Source organism: Pantherophis guttatus, chromosome 8, assembly GCF_059756535.1.
Source record: "Pantherophis guttatus breed Tessera chromosome 8, ASM5975653v1, whole genome shotgun sequence".
In the NCBI taxonomy this organism is placed as follows: domain Eukaryota; kingdom Metazoa; phylum Chordata; class Lepidosauria; order Squamata; family Colubridae; genus Pantherophis; species Pantherophis guttatus.
The window spans coordinates 36,660,443-36,678,510 of NC_142070.1; the positions used below are offsets into that span (position 1 = coordinate 36,660,443).

Below are 18,068 nucleotides of genomic sequence, written 5' to 3' on the forward strand. Positions count from 1 at the left end.
TTCTTACTCAGCAGTATGCTAAATTGGTCAATGCAACTTGGTATGATTATGTGCTCTTGACTGCACAGGCTGTTTACAGTCAGCAGACTTTTATGCTGTATTTATCATTAAGCACAATTTTTGTTTTTATCTTTGATAAAGTTTTTGCACGAATAAATACCAGCTAAATGATTTATTTTGTCACCTTTACATGTTATCTTCCATAGCCAGGTACATTATAAAGTATGTCTCTTAAGTAATCCATTTGCTTCCTCCATATTATAATTCAAAAGAAATTTGACTGATTGCTATTTGCTTTTTCAGCTTTGTAAACAATGCTTGTATTTCTTTCTGGCAGTGAAGAGTCCACTATTTCTTGGTGGCCAGTCAGTGTTGTCCAACTGACTCTGAGGGGGACAACTTTTTTCTTTCAAAGATCTAGAAATGTTTTTTTCTAGGGAAATGTGTATTCATATGGCCTTGCTGAGAGAGATCTCTCTTCACACATTTAATGATAATCATGACTTTTACACATTGGTTGGAGTCAGGCAGCATCCAAATTAAAAAATTAATCTGTTTTATATGTTCATTTAATAAAAAAAAACTTTCCACTACCACTGACTCTATGATCCAATGAAAATTAGTGGTATATAAGTATCACTTATAGCATCTTCTAGATTCATCAAACCAATGTTTGCCAGAGTAACAGGAATAGTATAGGCTTTATACTACTTCAACAAGGGCTGGATGATTTTATAAAGAACCTATCACATTAAACATGATTTCTGTAATAGAATTTCCAGTGTTTAAAGCAGGGATTCCTAAACTTTTTGCCATCATACTTCCCTTTAGTGTATGGGACACATCCCATACATCCTTTCCCTTGGATGAAACACATCCCTTCCCTTAATGAATACATCTCTCCTCAAAATCTAAAAATGAACAATTAAAACACAACTATGAAACTTTATGAAAGGTGGATTTATGTGGACAACATAATTAATGGATTCTGTTAAGAGAGGTACACCTCAGTTTAGGAAACCCTGGCTTAAAGGAATGAGAGGAGCAACACTGATGAATGGGGTAGTTTTACGAAAGAAGAGTATGAAACTCTTTTGTCTATGCTGCATTTCTAATTTAAAATCTCCCAACCCCTCTCTGAAATTACTCAAAGCCTCCCAAGGTTTCAGGTCACTCCTTTCCACTGTAGTTTCAGAGAATGAGTCTGGGGAAATCAAGTCCTTTGCTTGAGTGTATAAACCTCACTTCTGATTGAAAGAACAAGAGAAAACCTCAGCAATTCCATTATGAGTCTTGTTCATGTTTCAGTCCAACATAAGCCTTGATCACAACTTATGTTTTGCCTATAGCATATCCAGAGTAATGGCTCTTGGCAACATTACATCAAGTCATCTCCCTTTATGCCTACCAGACTCTTTATTCCAACTTGTTCTAATTAAACTGGGGGATAGCCTGCCGTAAAATGAAGCTTTGGTATTCAGATTCATTCTCTGTCTGTATGTATGTATGCCTCTCTCCCTCCCTCCCTCCCTCTCTCTCTCTCTCTCCTTTCTTTTTCTTTCTTTCATGTCTATGGGCTACAAAAACATTCTTGAAAGATAAAATGACATCCAGTGCTTTGTTTGGAAAATATTAAGTTGGGCGATTGAGGAAGCAGAAGCAAGGTAGTGCGTGACAACAGCTCTTTAATGTAGTGTGAACTTCAGCAAAAGTTATAGGCAAACAGCTCCCTTTATATACCTTGCCGGCCAGGGAGCTGACCAATCAAAAATGACCTATTGTTGTTTAAATCTCCCGCCAAAACTATATGTATAACACCCTGCCCCTCCCAGAAAGCACTTAGGGTGTACATCTGCATACATAATCACACAGATGACCAGGGCGTTCCCTACGCCTGGTTGACCTGCGCAATTCAGTCGGAGGTGTGCCGTCGAGCTGGTCAGAGGGACCTTTTGTTTCTCCCAGCTCCGCCCATGGAACCTCCTGAATTACTTCGGGGGCGTTGCTTTCCTCGGCTGGGAGAGACGTCTCACTGGGGCGGCACTGGACATCAAAGTTACCAGATAAGTTCCTGGATCTCATCGGGCTTGAGCTAGCTGTTGTGGGAAGAGTTTGGAAGTTAGGGCTTGGTTCTGGTTTGATGGCCAACCTTCTCCGGAGTTGATCAATGTTCCTTCACCAAATCCTCCCATCTCCTATGTCTACGGTGTATGACTTGGGGCCTGTGCTGTCTGAAATAGTCCCAGCTATCCATAGAGGCCTATTAGCGTAGTTCCTGACGAACACTGGTGTCCCTATCTGGTGTCCCTATTCCCTCAACTTCTTGTCCCCCCTCTTGTATCCGTCTGGAGAATAGTTGGAGTATAATTGGTCCAGGATGCACCGCAGCTTCCTGCCCATCAGGAGCTCGGCCGGATTGTGCCCTGTCACTGTGCATGGTGTGGCATGCTGGACAGCTAGGAACTTATCTACCCTGGCCTGCCAAACCCCAGCGTCTAGCCGTGAGAGTGCCTCTTTGGCCGTTCTCACAAATCTTTCAGCCAGTCCGGCTGAAGTGCATGCCTGATGCCCAGCCCTGCCAAGTACCCCTCGAACTGGGTGGTGGTGAATTGGGGCTCGTTATCCAATACGAGTGTATCGGGCAATCCGTAGGTGGCAAAGAGTTTCCGAAGCACCTTTATGACTGCTTCGGAAGTCGTGGATTGCATTAGGATGATCTCGTGCCATTTTGAATAGGCATTGACTATCACTAGGAATGTTTGGCCGTGAAATGGGCCAGCGAAATCTATGTGTATCGTAGACCAGGGACCAGGGGACATTCCCATTTCCTGACCGGTGCTGTGGGGGTATCTGGCCTGAATTCTTGGCAGGGCTGGCACTTCCCCACCCACTCGGTGATGTCATCGTCCATTCATGGCCACCACACATAACTCCCAGCTATCCCCTTCATCCTTACGATTCTGGGGTGCCCATCATGTAACATGTGCAAAACCTTTTCCCTTAAGCATAAGGGAACAACAACTCAATCGCCCCACAGTAAACACCCTCCTTGCATAGACAATTCGTTCCTCTTGGATGTGAACAATTTGAATTCTCCACCTTCAGTCCTTCCTGGCCATTCCCTCGTCACCCAACTCATGACAGTCTTTAGAATAGAGTCCCGAGCAGACACTCTTGCCACTTCGGCAGAAGTGAGAGGTCCTGAGTCCAAAGCGTCAATGAGTAGGACGGGTGCCCCTGGAGTGGGTTCGTCTAGGATGTCTGGTAGCGGGCATCGGCTGAGGGCATCGGCATGCCCCAAACTCAGTCCAGGCCGGTAGACAAGACGGTAGGAATATGCAGCTAGGAAGATAGTCCAATGAGTCATCAGTGGAGACAAGGCAGTGGGGGTGGGCCGATCCCCCACCAGTAGGCCCAAAAGTGGCCGGTGGTCCATGACAAGTTCAAAATTCCATCCAAACAGGTATTTGTGGAATTTCTTGACTCCCGAGATGGTACCAGGGCCTCCCTGTCCAACTGGCTGTAGTTCCGCTCAGCGCTGGACACGGTGCAGGAATAGAAAGCGATGGGCGCCTCTAGTCCATTCAGTAGTCTGTGGCTCAGGACAGCCCCTACTCCAAAAGGGGACGCGTCACAGACTAGTACAAGTGAAAGCATTGCATTGTACTGGATGAGGAAACTGTCTGCGGTCAAAAATTTCTTTACGGTGGCAAAAGCGGCAGCCTCAGCCTTTCCCCAAACCCAGAGTGCATTTTTAGTTAATAGTCAGTGTAGGGGTTCAGCTACCATTGCCTTGTCTCTCAGGAAAATGGTGTAAAAGTTAAGGAGACCCAGAAAGGCTTGTAGGTCCGACTTGTTCTTGAGGGTTGGCACATTTTTGATGGCCCTAATCTTACTTTCCGTGGGGTGAATGCCTGTTCCGTCCACCCAGTACCCCAGGAACTCGACTGAGGGTACTGCTATCATGCATTTTGTCCATTTGACCCATAAGCCAGCACTTCTGAATTTCTCCAACACTAGTCTCAGTCGGTTCCCTAGTTGCTTTTCGTCAGTGGTGTGATAAGGACATCGTCAAAATAGGGGACTACCCCTGGAAGTCCTTGTAGTAGGCATTCCATCATACTTTGGAACAGGCCGGGGGCTACGCTAACTCTGAATTGTAGCCTAGTGCATTTGAAGGCACCTCTGTGAGTTACGATGGTCTGTACCTCCGTGGTAGTGCCATCTACTGGCAGTTGCTGATATGCCTGCGCAAGATCAAGTTTTGTGAAGATCTTGCCAGGACCCAGCAAATGGAGCATGATTGGGACAGGGTAAATGCTCTGCTGGAGAGCCTTATTAATCGTATATTTGTAGTCTGCACAGATGCGCACAGACCCGTCAGGCTTGATGGGTGTCACGATGGGGGTCTCCCGTTTGGCGTGGTCTACTGGGACTAACACCCCCTGTTTAATTAGCTTGTTCAGTTCCAAGTCTATCTTAGGCTTTAGTGCGAAGGGCACTCGTCTAGCCTTAAGTCGGATTGGGGCTACATTGGGGTCAAGATTAAAAGAGATAAGGGTCCCCACGTACTTGCCCAGCCGGTCGTCAAACACGTCCTGGAACTCCTTCATTAGGTCATCCCTCAGTCTGCTGTCGCTCCTGGCTGGCTCGCCGCTTGCGCTGTGGACTCCGGTGAATCCCATTCCAAGGGCCTTGAACCAGTCCAGCCCCAGGAGGCTTGGTAGTCGTTCACTGACCACAGTGAGGGGAACCTTCTTCCGGTGCTCTCCATAATGGACCTGGAACATGCCAACTCCTTCCACGGGGATGGAGTTCCCTTGGTAGTCCCGAAGCCGTATCCGCTGGTGCTGTAGTTGGCTCCTCTTTAAGCTTGGTATCGCCACTTTCAGGGTGGCCCAGGACATGATGGATAGAGATGATCCGGTATCAATCTCCATCTCACATGTGCTTACTTCGAGCTTGACTGTGGTATGGATCTTTTTCTCGATGGTCGTGCTGGCCTGGCCGATCCTGGTGCTGCAGGTCTCATGGTTTTGAAATCCATGCCTTTTCCTCTGGTTGCTATCTTTACTAGTCTGCTTGTGTCGTGCTGGCTCTGATTGGCTGTAGCCATCTCTTGGTTTGTGGCTGACTGGTAGGCTTGCCTGGCAGACTCTCACCAAATGCCCTTTCTTCTCCCAGCGTCTGGAGATGGAGTCCCTGAACTTACAGGTCTGCCTCTGATGTGACTCTCCGCAGCTTGAGCAGCTCCTGCGACACTCTCTCTGCTCGCATTTCTGCCTATCGGTCTGGAAGATGTCTTCATCTGACTCTTCCTCACTGTCGGTCTGGGTCGTCTCACGATGTACCGGTGTTGACCTCGGGGTAGTTTGTGAGGTGGCTGGACGTTGTAGGGTCTCCGCAGCCTTGGTAGATGACTCGTGTGCCCTTACTTCATCGAGGGCGCTGGGTAGAGTCAGGTTAGGTTTTGTGAGCAACCTTTTCTGTAGGCGAATATCTCTCACGCCACAGATTAGTTGCTCCAGGAGCACATCATCGAGGTCTCGGTACTCGCAGTGCGTTGCAGCCTTACGCAGGGCAGCCATATAAGCGCTGATCGGCTCTCCTTCTCGCTGTACTCGCTGCCGGAACTTGTACCACTGGACAAACTTGGATGGTACCGTGGCGTAGTGTGCTTTAAGTGAGGTGTGTAGCACTTTCCACGATACGGTTTGGACTGGGGTTGGCTCGGAAAGTGGCTCAGCCATATCAAAATCGTCTGGCCCGCAGGGGCTCAGGAAGAGTGCCCTTTTTCTGTTGCCTGGAAGATTGTGCATGTCGCTGGCTTCCAGGGAACTCTCGAACCGGATCATGTACGACCCCCACTTCTCTCTCTCGGGGTCAAAAGGCTTTGGCGGGACATATGCAGACATCGTGGCAGTCTTGCTATGTACGAAACTCATCAGCCTGACTGAATCCGCTGCTGGTAGCTCTTTTTCAGCTTGCTTCTCGTTGCCTCAATCCCACCTTCGTCACCAGTGTTAAGTTGGGCAATTGAGGAGGCAGAAGCAAAGTAGTGCGTGACAACAGCTCTTTAATGTAGTGTGAACTTCAGCAAAAGTTACAGGCAAACAGCTCCCTTTATATACCTTGCCGGCCAGGGAGCTGACCAATCACAAATGACCCATTGTTGTTTAAATCTCCCACCAAAACTATATACATAACAGAAAAGCACCTGGATGTCCAGAAATAAAAAGAAAGGAACTGAGGTGAAGCAGGGACTGGAGGGAACATGGTGAAATGATGTGGTTGGAGGTCGAGTCATATTTTAGCTATTGGGAGAAACTTGGTGTCGGCATTTAACAACAATAGCTGTGTTAAGCTCATCAGTAGTGAGAGAACACAATTATTTCCTTTACTTTTTTGCTAGAAAGTTGCTGAAATTCAGTGACCTGCTGTGAAAGTATGATGGTATGATTTGGGATGGGTGTCAAAGAACTCCAAAAGGGAGTGTGGCTTACAGGCTCCTTGATTTTTCTGCAGCCCTAGTTCAGTGAAATCCCAATCCACTAGTTTCTAGGCTTTTTTTCCAGCAGCCAGCAAGCTCCCTGCTGCCCATTGGGAGACTAAGGAGACTAAGATAGATCTATTTCAGTCTTATAAGGCCTCATCAGTTAGTTACTCTCTGATAAATGCAGGGCAACAGGCTGCTTTTCCCAATCTGCATGGAGTGGTAAGGCTGACCCTAGAGGGAGTATAGGGTCCTACAGATATGAGGGATCTCTGTCCTATATCTGGCCTGAACCATAACTGATATGGGTCCAGTCAAACTATTTCAGCTAAGGTGGTCAGTATCTGATCTCAGTAACCTTCACTACAGAAGAAAGGCTAGAAACCAGCTGATAGTTATCTAACATTACTGAATTCGAAAACGTTTTGTTAGGTCGCTATGGAACAAAGCTTCCTATAGCCCTTTTGGCATTGACTCCTTTTGTGAAGAGATGTTCACAATCTTCCTGTCTGCCCAGTTATCCAGGAAGCTAGAATGGTAAAGATCCAATCTGTTGGTGGTTAAAGACATCTTACACGTCCCTGTCTACTTTCTCAGACATAGCAGTCTGAAAAGAAACCAGATAACCTGGCAAGGCAATCCTTCAGTCACCCCACAAGGCGCTGCCTAAGTGGACCTCAGACTACAACAAATCTAGTAACTTTGGTGATAAAATATTCCCTCAACACCTCAAGTACTAAAGAGGAAGAGATATTGAGCAAATTGGTCCTGCGGCAGATGGTATTTCTAGGAATTCCGAAGGGCAGCAGGTAATCAGTACACAAGAAGGACATTTAGACACAAAGACACTCAGATCCAACCTTCTCTAGGACAGTGACTCTGGATGCAGATAAGGTGTCCCAATAGATCAAAGCCACAGCCCCAGCATTGAAAGACCTGAGGACATTACAAGACCTGAAATTCATGTAAACAAATTTCCAAAAGAACCACATCACCATACTTTCTCAGCTAAGTTAGTTTACTTTATTGTCATTGCACATGGTACAACGAAATTAAATGCCGTCTTCAATGTACATTATAACTATAAACATAAAAACACAAACATACATCCTTTACATTCTATATAATTGAAATTGAAAACCCGATATTGCACTATACAGAATTCAATATGGTTATTGCCCTGGGATAGAAGCTGTTTTTCAGCCTATTTGTTCTTGTTTTTATTATCCTGTACCATCTGCCAGATGGTAATAATTCAAAAAAAGGGTGCCCAGGATGAGATGGATCTTTAAGAATGTTTTGAATTTTCTTAAGGCAGCGGGAGCTATAAAGCTCTTCCAAAGAGGGAAGAGGACAACCAATGATCCTCTGGGCAATGACATTGACCCTCTGGAGTGCTGTCCTATTTGCCACTGTGCAATTGGCAAACCATACACAGATGCAGTAAGTTAAAATACTCTCTATGGTGCAGCAGTAGAAGGCCACCAACAGTTTTTCATTCAGTTGTTGTTTCCTGAGAAGTCTCAGGTAGTATAATCTCTGCTGGACCCTTTTGACCAGTGCTGCAATGTGGGTGCCCCATTGCAGCACTGGTCCTCTTTTATGATAACACCCAGAAACTTAAAACTGTTCACTTGCTCCACTTGGTCTCCATTGATAAGCAAGGGCTGGATGTCTGATCTATTCGTTCTATAGTCCACTATAAGCTCCTTGGTCTTATTTCTGTGATCCATGTGAGCTCTGCCTCCTCCCATCAATGGCCAGAAAAAAGAAAGGGAAAATAGAGAACGCTACATCACCACACCCCAGACATGAGTGCCACTGACATCCACTGCAGGCAAAAGCCTACCTCCCACCCAAATAATTGGGCCCCTATTTGATTACCACAGGCTGATGCATTAAGCTACAGACATATAACAAGCCATCCCTGGAAAGAAGCAGCTAACCCTGTGAGGCAGTAACATCATCCCATATATTGAGCTCTGTTTCCTTCCTCTTACAATCTGCATCTTGTCTCTTAAATGTTTGTAATCATAGTTACTGATACCATGTTATCCAAACATTTGATAAGTTTACCTCTAGGGATTCTTTAGGTGAACATATCCCACAATACTTACTTATTTCTCTTTGCTAGAGTCAATATTTTATTTGCAAACATATGATCAGTTGAGCCACTATTATCCCTAGTTGATCTTTAAGTGGGCAGAACAAGCATATTAAAAATGTGCAGGTGTGCGATTATAGTCTTGCAGTTGTATTTGTTTTCTGATGTATTTTTTCTTACATGCATTCCACACATTTATATTGACACACACAGCGTGTAAAACACACACAAAACAGAAACAGAAACTTTGGTATTAATGTAGACGAAAAGTATACTGGTTTACATATATATTCATTTCTTTTGATTAAATGTGCTATTTAAAATCTAAATATATACAGTAGGGAGGATGCTATTGGCTAACTGTGTTTCAATGTGCAATAGAGGAAAGAAATATTGTTATTGAGATCAACTACTACATTGCAACAGTGCTGCATAAATCATTGCAACAGGGTCCTTGAGAATCTGCAGGATAATATACTAAGCATCTCTTTCTGAATTGTTAAAACAAATATACTTTTTTCAGATGCATGAATACGTTACAGAAGCTTTTTTCTTTCCAATAAGTCCTTTGAAGGAGCTCCTTCTAAATCTCCAGGAGGAGATTACAGGAAGAAATACAGCTATTTTGAAAGAGATGCTTCATATGCGTGGTACTATATGCAAATCGATTGTCATTGCAAAGAAATGTTCTGCTCCTTCTCAAACGCATTTGCCAATATAAAATGTATAATTTATTTATTTTAAGTGTTTTATTATATTTTTTGTATGGCCACCCATCTCATGGCAGTGATTCAAGGCACCACACAAGTTTAAAAACAATTCAACAATCCAAACCATAAAATCTGAGATCACAAAAAAAAAAAAAAACAACCAACCCATCTTAAAACACAACAATTTTAACTAGTAGAGCTATAACATGCCATACCCCGATGCACTGTTGGGAAATTTATTAAAAGGAGGAGATCAACAGATTTTTTTTTCACATGAACTAAACAATCTCAGTGGCTAGAAAACAGCATATTCAAAATATTCCCAATGCAAAAATGCTAGTTAAAGTTCACAGATTTTGGAACATTTTAGATTAACTCAATTTGCTAAACTAAAGCCAAATAAATTACAGGTAATCTTCAATTTACGACAACTGAGCCCAAAATTTCTGTTGTTAAGTGAGATATTTATAAAGTGAATTTTGCCCCATTTTACGACTTTTCTTGCCACAGTTATTAAGTGAATCACTGCAGTTGTTACGTTAGTAATACGGTTGTTAAATGAATCTGGCTTCCCCGTTGACTTTGCTCGTCAGAACGTTGCAAAAGGGGAGCACAAGACTCTGGGGCATTATCATAAGCATAAATCATAAGCCAAGCACCTGAATTTTGATCACATGATCATGGGAATGCTGCTGGGGAAAATGGTCATGTCACTTTTTTCAGTGCTGTTGTAACTTTGAACGGTCACTAAATGAACTGTTGTAAGTCAAGGACTACCTGTACGTGGTTTTGCATGAAGTAGGAATTCAGTCATGCTATGGTGGTGTTTTCAGATAAAAATCATCAACAAGATTTGGTTTTCATTGTCGCTTTATAACTCTTGTTTGACAACTATCACATTTACCTAGAAAGTAGATAAAAAACGATCCTGCAGCCCTGAAAATGAAACATTAAAGCAGATTAACAAACCACTCTTTTTCTGACTCTGCTACATTAGTGTAAATTAATCAAAACTTTTTATTTTAAAGATAATTTGGGGAAAAGTAACATTCAATACAGTGCCACATTCAGTAATAACTACCAGGCTACTTTGTGACCAATAACAGAATAATCATAATTGGTAAATATTCCTATTAGCTATATATACAAATAGCTCCTATTTATATTACTTACCGTTATATAAGACAACATAGTGGGACTAATTTATTCATTTATTTATTCATTCAATGTATGCCAGCCAGAAAAGTGAAATTCTTGGCAGTTTTCAATACAGTAGTAAACAATACAATATCCATAGTTCAATAAATAAAAATAAAGTGAATATATGAGTAACACAGTAAAAATGTTAGCAGAGAAAACAAAATGAATATAAGCAGCAGTAAACATATAAACATGGTGAAAAATTGAGAGAATTACCAACATTAGTTCATAATGCAAATATTCTCTACATTAATCTTTTTAGTAGCTTACAGAAAACTATTAAAGAAACTGGAAACTTGTTGAATTACTCGGCAAAGGAAATTACATATTTTAAATTTAAATTTAGTGATTAAGAGGATATTATAACCATACAATACATTCCAGTTTACAGAACATGCAATAATTCAATATAACTTTATAAAAATTAGTATTTCACATTTCAGTGGTGTGGCAAAACATTATGGAGAAAATCAAAGCCTTTAGGGCATCTCAAATATAAATATAATTATATACAAAATAAGTTTGTATGTTGTATGAAAATTAAGTCATGGCAACTTGACTTATTTTTGTAACAAAATTAAAAGTAATGATTAATTAAAGATAATTCCAGTTGCCATGACTTAATTTTCAGACAAGTCTACTTAGATGATTGAGAATGTTCATCAACATGCAACATACAACAAAAAATACAACAAATGTATTTTTTCCATTTAAAATAATTCATAATTCATGTTACATGATAAATAATGGCAAGTCAATGAACTTATGGTAAATTTTGTTAGATAAATTTGAACACATGAAGTATATCCAAAAAATATTCATAGAGTTGGTGTTTACTTCAGACACTAGACTGTATTTTAAATTTGTCCACTCAAATTAGGTAGATACAGACTTCTGCCTAATACAACAATGTATAACACAGAAGCTATACATCTTTTAATGATTCCATAATTATGATAGTTATTTGGGTCAAACTAGCTGTCTTCCTTCCATCTGCAACAATTCCACAGAAGGTAAATTTCCCATTCACCATTGCCAAAGGATTTATTTCATATCATAAGTTTATTTGTCAAGCATATATAAGATAACAGGTAAAAGTATAAACATAATTTGAATACATGAAAAGAGTAAGTAAAAAGGAATATTAGGACAGGGATGGTAGGCACGCTGGTGCACTTATGCATGCCACTTACAGACCTCTTAGGAATGGGGTAAGGTCAATGGTAGACAGTTTAAGATTAAAGTTTTAGGGGTTTGAGGAAGAAACTACAGAGTCAGGTAGTGCATTCCAGGCACTGACCACTCTGTTACTGAAGTCATATTTTTTAATTTATATAATATATTAAGTCATATATTTCTTGCTTGATTCTCCTTTCTACATTAGTTACAAGAAAACAAACATTTTATCTTTCCTTATTTGAGCTTCTAGAGCGTTGATATTCTTAAGTTGATTCACATTCCAAAGTGAAAGGGTGGACATTTTGAAATTATCACTTGAACTGCTCACAATTTCCAAAAGATATAAGAGCCAAATCAATTATTCTTAAATAGTTGGCTTGAAACATTTCCTTTTTCAAATACATTCTGTTCATTCAATGTACAGTATTCACTGCATCCCAAGAATTTTTTTTATGAGCAGATAAGGCACTTAAAAAGGGATGGTGCTGGTTCATCTTTGGGTTTGCCTTTTCATAGAAACATGCACTTTCTCAGTAAACATATATATTAAATATTAGGGTTCTATCATAATATGTGCATAGGATTTATCACATAAGATAGATTTCAATGATAGCTTGAAATAACTGATAAGAGTAATGCTTCTAAAACTTAGAATTTACCTGAAGTAGCGTTTCCTATGAAGATTGCTATATCTATACCCATATCCATATCTACAGCATTTCTCTTATATCCAATAGAAACAAAATAATAACTATACCATTAAAAAAATAGCTTAGTGATTACATTACTGTATTATTGCTTCTGTTTTAAATATTCTTCAGTGATCAACATGCATCTATTCCACATGGAAAGGATTATTTGTATCAAATCAATTCAATATAATTTTATCCAATACCTGCACAGATGATTAATACAAAACTACACACACACAGAGAGACATATTTTCAGCTGGGATGCAATTTTGTCTAAAATTCTCTAGTTTAAATTCATCACCAGTTAAGTAGTCAGCTAACAAAAACAATTGGATTCAAAGGATGCAGTTTCTCTGAGAAAAATGCCTCTCATTACTCCAGGAATTTACAGCCTGAGTTTTTAAGAAGATAATTTGCTTTCCCGATAAATCAGTTTCCATGAACAGGATTAAAATATAGTATAGCAATTCAGAAAGCCGATTTTAATCTATCAAAATGCTTAATTAATACAGATTCAAAGTTGACATTAGTCCATAGAGATTGGCTTTTATTATGTATGGTATAACTTTATTGATACACTTCAAAGACAAGTTTAACATAAGTGATACCTCCAGTCTTTTTTTAAAAAAACAATCCAATTATCCACAGCTTTGTCTAGGTTAATCAGTCTGTCAGATGTAAAGCCATGTGAAATTACAAACAAGGTAAACTGCTCAATGATAGGGCAAATCTTTATCATAGATACTTAAGAAAGAAAAATGACAGCATTAGAGGACAAATTCTGGCTCCAAATATTAATTATCTACTTTCTACATCTCTTCTTGAAAGTCTCAAGTGATGAAGCTCTCACAACTTCTGAAGGCAAGCTGTTCCATTGGTTGATTGTATTCACTGTCAGAATATTTCTCCTTATTTCCAGGTTGAATTTCTCCTTGTTCAGGTTCCATCCATTAGTTTCCACACATTCAGTTTTCATCAATCTAATAGGAACTTCTGTTTGTTTGTTTGTTTGTTTGTTTGTTTGTTTGTTAAATTTGCATGCTATCATAATCATAAGACTCTTAGTGGCTAACAAGATACAAAAATACAATAAAATATAAAAAAACTTAAGATAAATCCAGCCCAAAACAAATCATTGACATCAGGCCTAAAACACTGGGAAAAAATCACTTTTAGTCTTTTCTGAAAGGCTGCCAACATTGGATACAAATGGATATCCATTTGGTCATTCCAGAAGATCAGCACCATCACAGAAAAAACAGTCTTTCGAGAATTTGGCTGTCCTAACATCTCAAAAATGGGGAGAAAACTGGCTGTTTTCCTGTCATGAATGCAATAGTTGAGCTGACTCTAGTGAGACTATTAGTCCTGCAGATACTAGGCACCAGTCATAAAGGCTTTATAGATTCATACCAGCACTTTAAATTTAATTTGGAAGCCAGTAGGAAGCTACTGCAGGGTCCATAAATCAGGTATAAAATATACTGAACTATCAAGTCCTTGAACACTATGGCCACTGCATTTTCCACCAGCTTGCAGTGTGTTGCACTAGTCTAAGTGAGTGGCAATTAGAGTGTCAGTTGTTTAAAGAGTGGATCAGATCAGGCTTGATATCCTTGTCCGGTTCTTGATATGTCATCAACCAAAGCAACCAATGGCATCTATGTTCTCCATTCAAACCTGAACTCTGATATGAGTGCCAATAAACTGCATCATCTAAGACATGTCAAACTCACATCATCACGGTGATGTCACGTAACATATCGGGATTTTTTTCCCTTTTGCTAAACCGGGTGGGGGCGGAGCCAGTATGTGATGCATCCAGCCCGTGGGCTGCAAATTTGACACCCTTGATTGAAGGTGTTCATTCATTGGCTCTGCACCACCACCACCACCTTACCACAAAGAGTAAATTGAAGATCAGGCAGTAGCTGTCTAATCCCTGTGGATCCAGAGACAGCTTTTTAAGGAAAGGGAAGACCAATTTTTCCTTAAGGCTGCCAGCATCAACCCTTCCTGCAATGAGGCATCTAAATAATAACTAGGAAACTCAATCCACTCTTAGTGAATTGAAAGCTACACTCTTGTATAGATCTTTATTTAGTGAGGATTATTATTATTATTAGTGAGGTAGGTGGATTGATTCTTTTTTATGAATTCCTTTTATGTTTCCTACTCATTTTCTGATCTTTTCCTGCTTAATTTACCCTGGAACTATTTTCAATTGTCTATTTTGTGTATGTAACCTTTCCTCCCTCTTATCCTTGACTATTCAAAATCAGAATAATGGAAAGAGAAGCATCTAATTATTCTGAACATGGAGGCAGCATTCATAACTCACAATGTTTTCTCTGTCTTCAGGAAATGCTTTTAATAAACCATTCTAAAGGGATTAATATTGTTTACTCTTCAGCACAGCTTGAAGTTGATCTTATGATATATCCTCCAGGCTTTTCCTAGTTCCTGAAGAAATTTCAGCCATGTCAGCTTCATATAACTTAGAAAATCAACTCAGGTATAACTTGTGAAGTACATAAGTGGCTAGAAGTGCCCAGAGGAGAAAATTTTACCAAGCATATAAAATGGACTTTAATATCGCATCACAACTTTTGGGATGCATTTGTCTAATTTGTTTAAAAGCTGATAAACTACTTTTTTTGGTAGAAGTATTATAATCAAAGGACAGAGATGTAAGTACAAGAATTAAACAAATATAATCATTTTACATCTTGATTTTTTTATCATCCCTTCCTAGACATATTACTAGCTTTTAGTTTTTCTTCATTTGGATGTCTTACTCACTGATAATGAACATTCTCTTTTGCAACATCTCTCTTGTAAATTGTTTGTGACAAACATCTATAAAGCCTGGAGAATTATAGAAATAGCCATTGCCATTGTTAGATTGGCTTTTCAGAAAAAGAGCATCAAGCATATACTATGAATTTTAAGAAAAAGCCAAATATACAAGAAACAGTGAAAACATAGCTCTTTCATTTCTGACACAAGATGAGATGAAACAAGTAAAAGCATTATTTTAGACACATTTTACTGAAATATCAATCTGTTCTAATCTTATTTGGAAAGGCCAAGTACTTAGATAAATGAACTGAACTAACTAACTACTTTCTAAATAACATTTTGGGTTAATATTGGAGGAATTATATATCCAGTTTTTCCTATTAACTCCCCCATTCATTGGCTGGAAACTTAGCTTATGAAATAAGTGCTGTATATCTTCTGCTGAACCTTGATATAGCCAACAAGACACATGCATATGACAGTATTAGTGATTAACTTTATGATTACTAAGTTGCAAGTATAAATACATATCTTAAAAATAAAAATTATTCTTATCCTACAAAATTAAAGGATACTTAATGAGTCATAAAGCACTTCCTGCTGTTGTAAAGCACCCCCCCCATGGTCATGTGATTGCAATTTGGATGCTTGGCACACTTATGCCCGGTGATCAAGCAAGCTAAACATGTGATCGCCATTTGCAATTTTCTCTGCCAGCTTCTTCAAAAAGTCAATGGGGAAACAGGCAGGAAAGGCTGCAAGCTATTGCTATTTGCTAAGAAGATTCCCTCTCATCTCTAGGGTCTGACTGAGGTGGGGAATATTTACTCTAGGTGGGGAATCCTTCATTGGGCTGCAGGAATGGAGTTAAAGTCCTGAAAGTCCCCGTCCCAGTGGCTAGAGGGGACAGGAAATTTCACTGGGCTGCAGGAATAGAGCTATAAAATCTTCAGGATTTTAACTCCTTATCTGTAGCCAGCAAAGGATTTCCCCTCAGTGGACAGAATGGAAGGGAAATCTTTTGTTGACCTGCAGGATTGAAGATTTTAGCTTCTAGAATCTAAAATCCTGAAGTCGTTTCCCTTCTGTGGGTCTTCCCAGCCCCCATTCTACCCCCAAGGCACCCCTTACACCTTACCTGGCACTCCATCCACTCAACAACCTGGAAGATTGTTTAATGACCATAAACAGGAGTGCTGGGATTCCAGTCATTGAGCAAAGTAGTCACATGGTCATCTCACTTAATAACTGCTTCACTCAATGACTGAGATCCCAGCTTTAATTGTGGTCATAAGTTGAATACTTCTATTCACCTTTGATACCAAAACACATATAGACAACCATATGCCTTGACTAGAAGTTGACTAGAAGCAACTTAGTCTGAAGAAGCTACTAGGATAAGCAGTGAAATGTTTCAAAGCAAACAAGAAAAGAAGTCCTGTTGCCATGACTCAACTTCCAAACAATACCTGAATGACTGAGAATTTTCATCAACAGTATAATGAGTATAATTGATGAGTATAATTCCTCAAGCTAAAATGCCAAAATCCAAGGAATGAAAGAGTCATGCTCTGAATCATAAAGAAATGCTGATGTATAGTTGATCCAAAATACATTATCTAACAACACATGTCTCATTGGCATCCTTCAGTCTCAAGAGACTATGGTATCGTGCTCTGGAAAGAGGTCCTAAAACAGCATCTAGTGTGACTAAAAAGGCCAATTCAAGAGTGGCAATCCCTTCCACACCGAGGGCAGATACATTCTGTCCCCTGCCCAGCCCCCAGATTTCGCTGGTTCTGGGACTGCCTCTTTGCCTCAACAACACATGTCTACAGAGTCTATATTAATAAAGACATGTCTGAGTGGCAGTTTTCTTCCTTTTGTTATGTATAATCAATGGCAATAGTTGTGATCTATTAAAATTGTTATGATTAACACTGAACAATCAGAAGAAGAAGAAGAAGAATCCCTGAATACTTAAAGATTCTATTTTTCCATCTAAATAACATTTTTCCACCCAACATTTTACAATAGGTATAATTCCAAAAGCACAAATTAGTAGAAAATATGAATAAAGAAGCAAATGAGATACTTAATAAAATTAAAAACAAAAAGAGAAATACCTAAAATTGGTTAAGATGTAATCAAATAAGTGAAAAGTGAGATAAGACTAGTGGTGGGCTGCTGCCGGTTTGGACCGGTTCGAGCAAATTGGTAGTTCCGACCAGCGGCTGGCCCCACCCACCCGCCCTGGCGCTATCACGTCCTATATAATTGCCAGTTTTTCGATGTCACATGCATACGCCACTCACATTTTTGGTTCCAGGTGAACCGGTTGTTACAACCAGCAGCAGCCCACCACTGGATAAGACTATGTACTAAGTTTCAGAGCCTGAGGCTTGAAGGTGACTTTTAGTATTTATTTAGTATTATTTATTATTATTTTTTAGTATTTTAGTATTTTAGGTCTATGTAGTCACTGTCCTTTCAATGAGAGGCAGTACAGTGGGATTAGACTAGGGGAGACTCAGATGAATTTTTTTGCCAGTCAGTGTTGACTCCAGGTCCACAGTCAATCTTGTGGGGTTCCCTGGTTTTCAGAAAAGCTCTGGGAGGCAAAATGACAGGTGAGATGTGTAGACCACTGTTGGGCAATCCAATCAAACATGTAAAAGGTATGTATTAAGGATTAGATTGTGGTAATAAGTGGAAGAATGGAACAAAATAAACACCAACGGAGTCAATTTAAGGAATTTTCTGATAGATAAAATTATTCAGATTAGCTTGAGTTGCACTTCAAAAGGCGAGGCCCAGTTGAGATGACTGAGCTAGATATATAAAACTCTAATCCCATTATTAAGAAAGCTCCCATTAAAAAAAGAGTA

General features: G+C 39.9%; 1 protein-coding gene across 2 annotated transcripts in view; it reads right to left on the bottom strand.

Annotated features, from left to right (window-relative positions):
- Nucleotides 1–10,159: 10,159 nt before the first annotated feature.
- Nucleotides 10,160–18,068, bottom strand: part of LARP1B (La ribonucleoprotein 1B) — a 77,431-nt gene continuing 69,522 nt past the window's right edge. For both annotated transcript variants that reach the window (XM_060686832.2, XM_060686831.2), the window contains one exon: nucleotides 10,160–10,243. In XM_060686832.2, coding sequence (XP_060542815.1) covers nucleotides 10,212–10,243 — 32 coding nt within the window. In that variant the 3' untranslated portion in view covers nucleotides 10,160–10,211. The remainder of the gene's footprint in view (nucleotides 10,244–18,068) is intronic.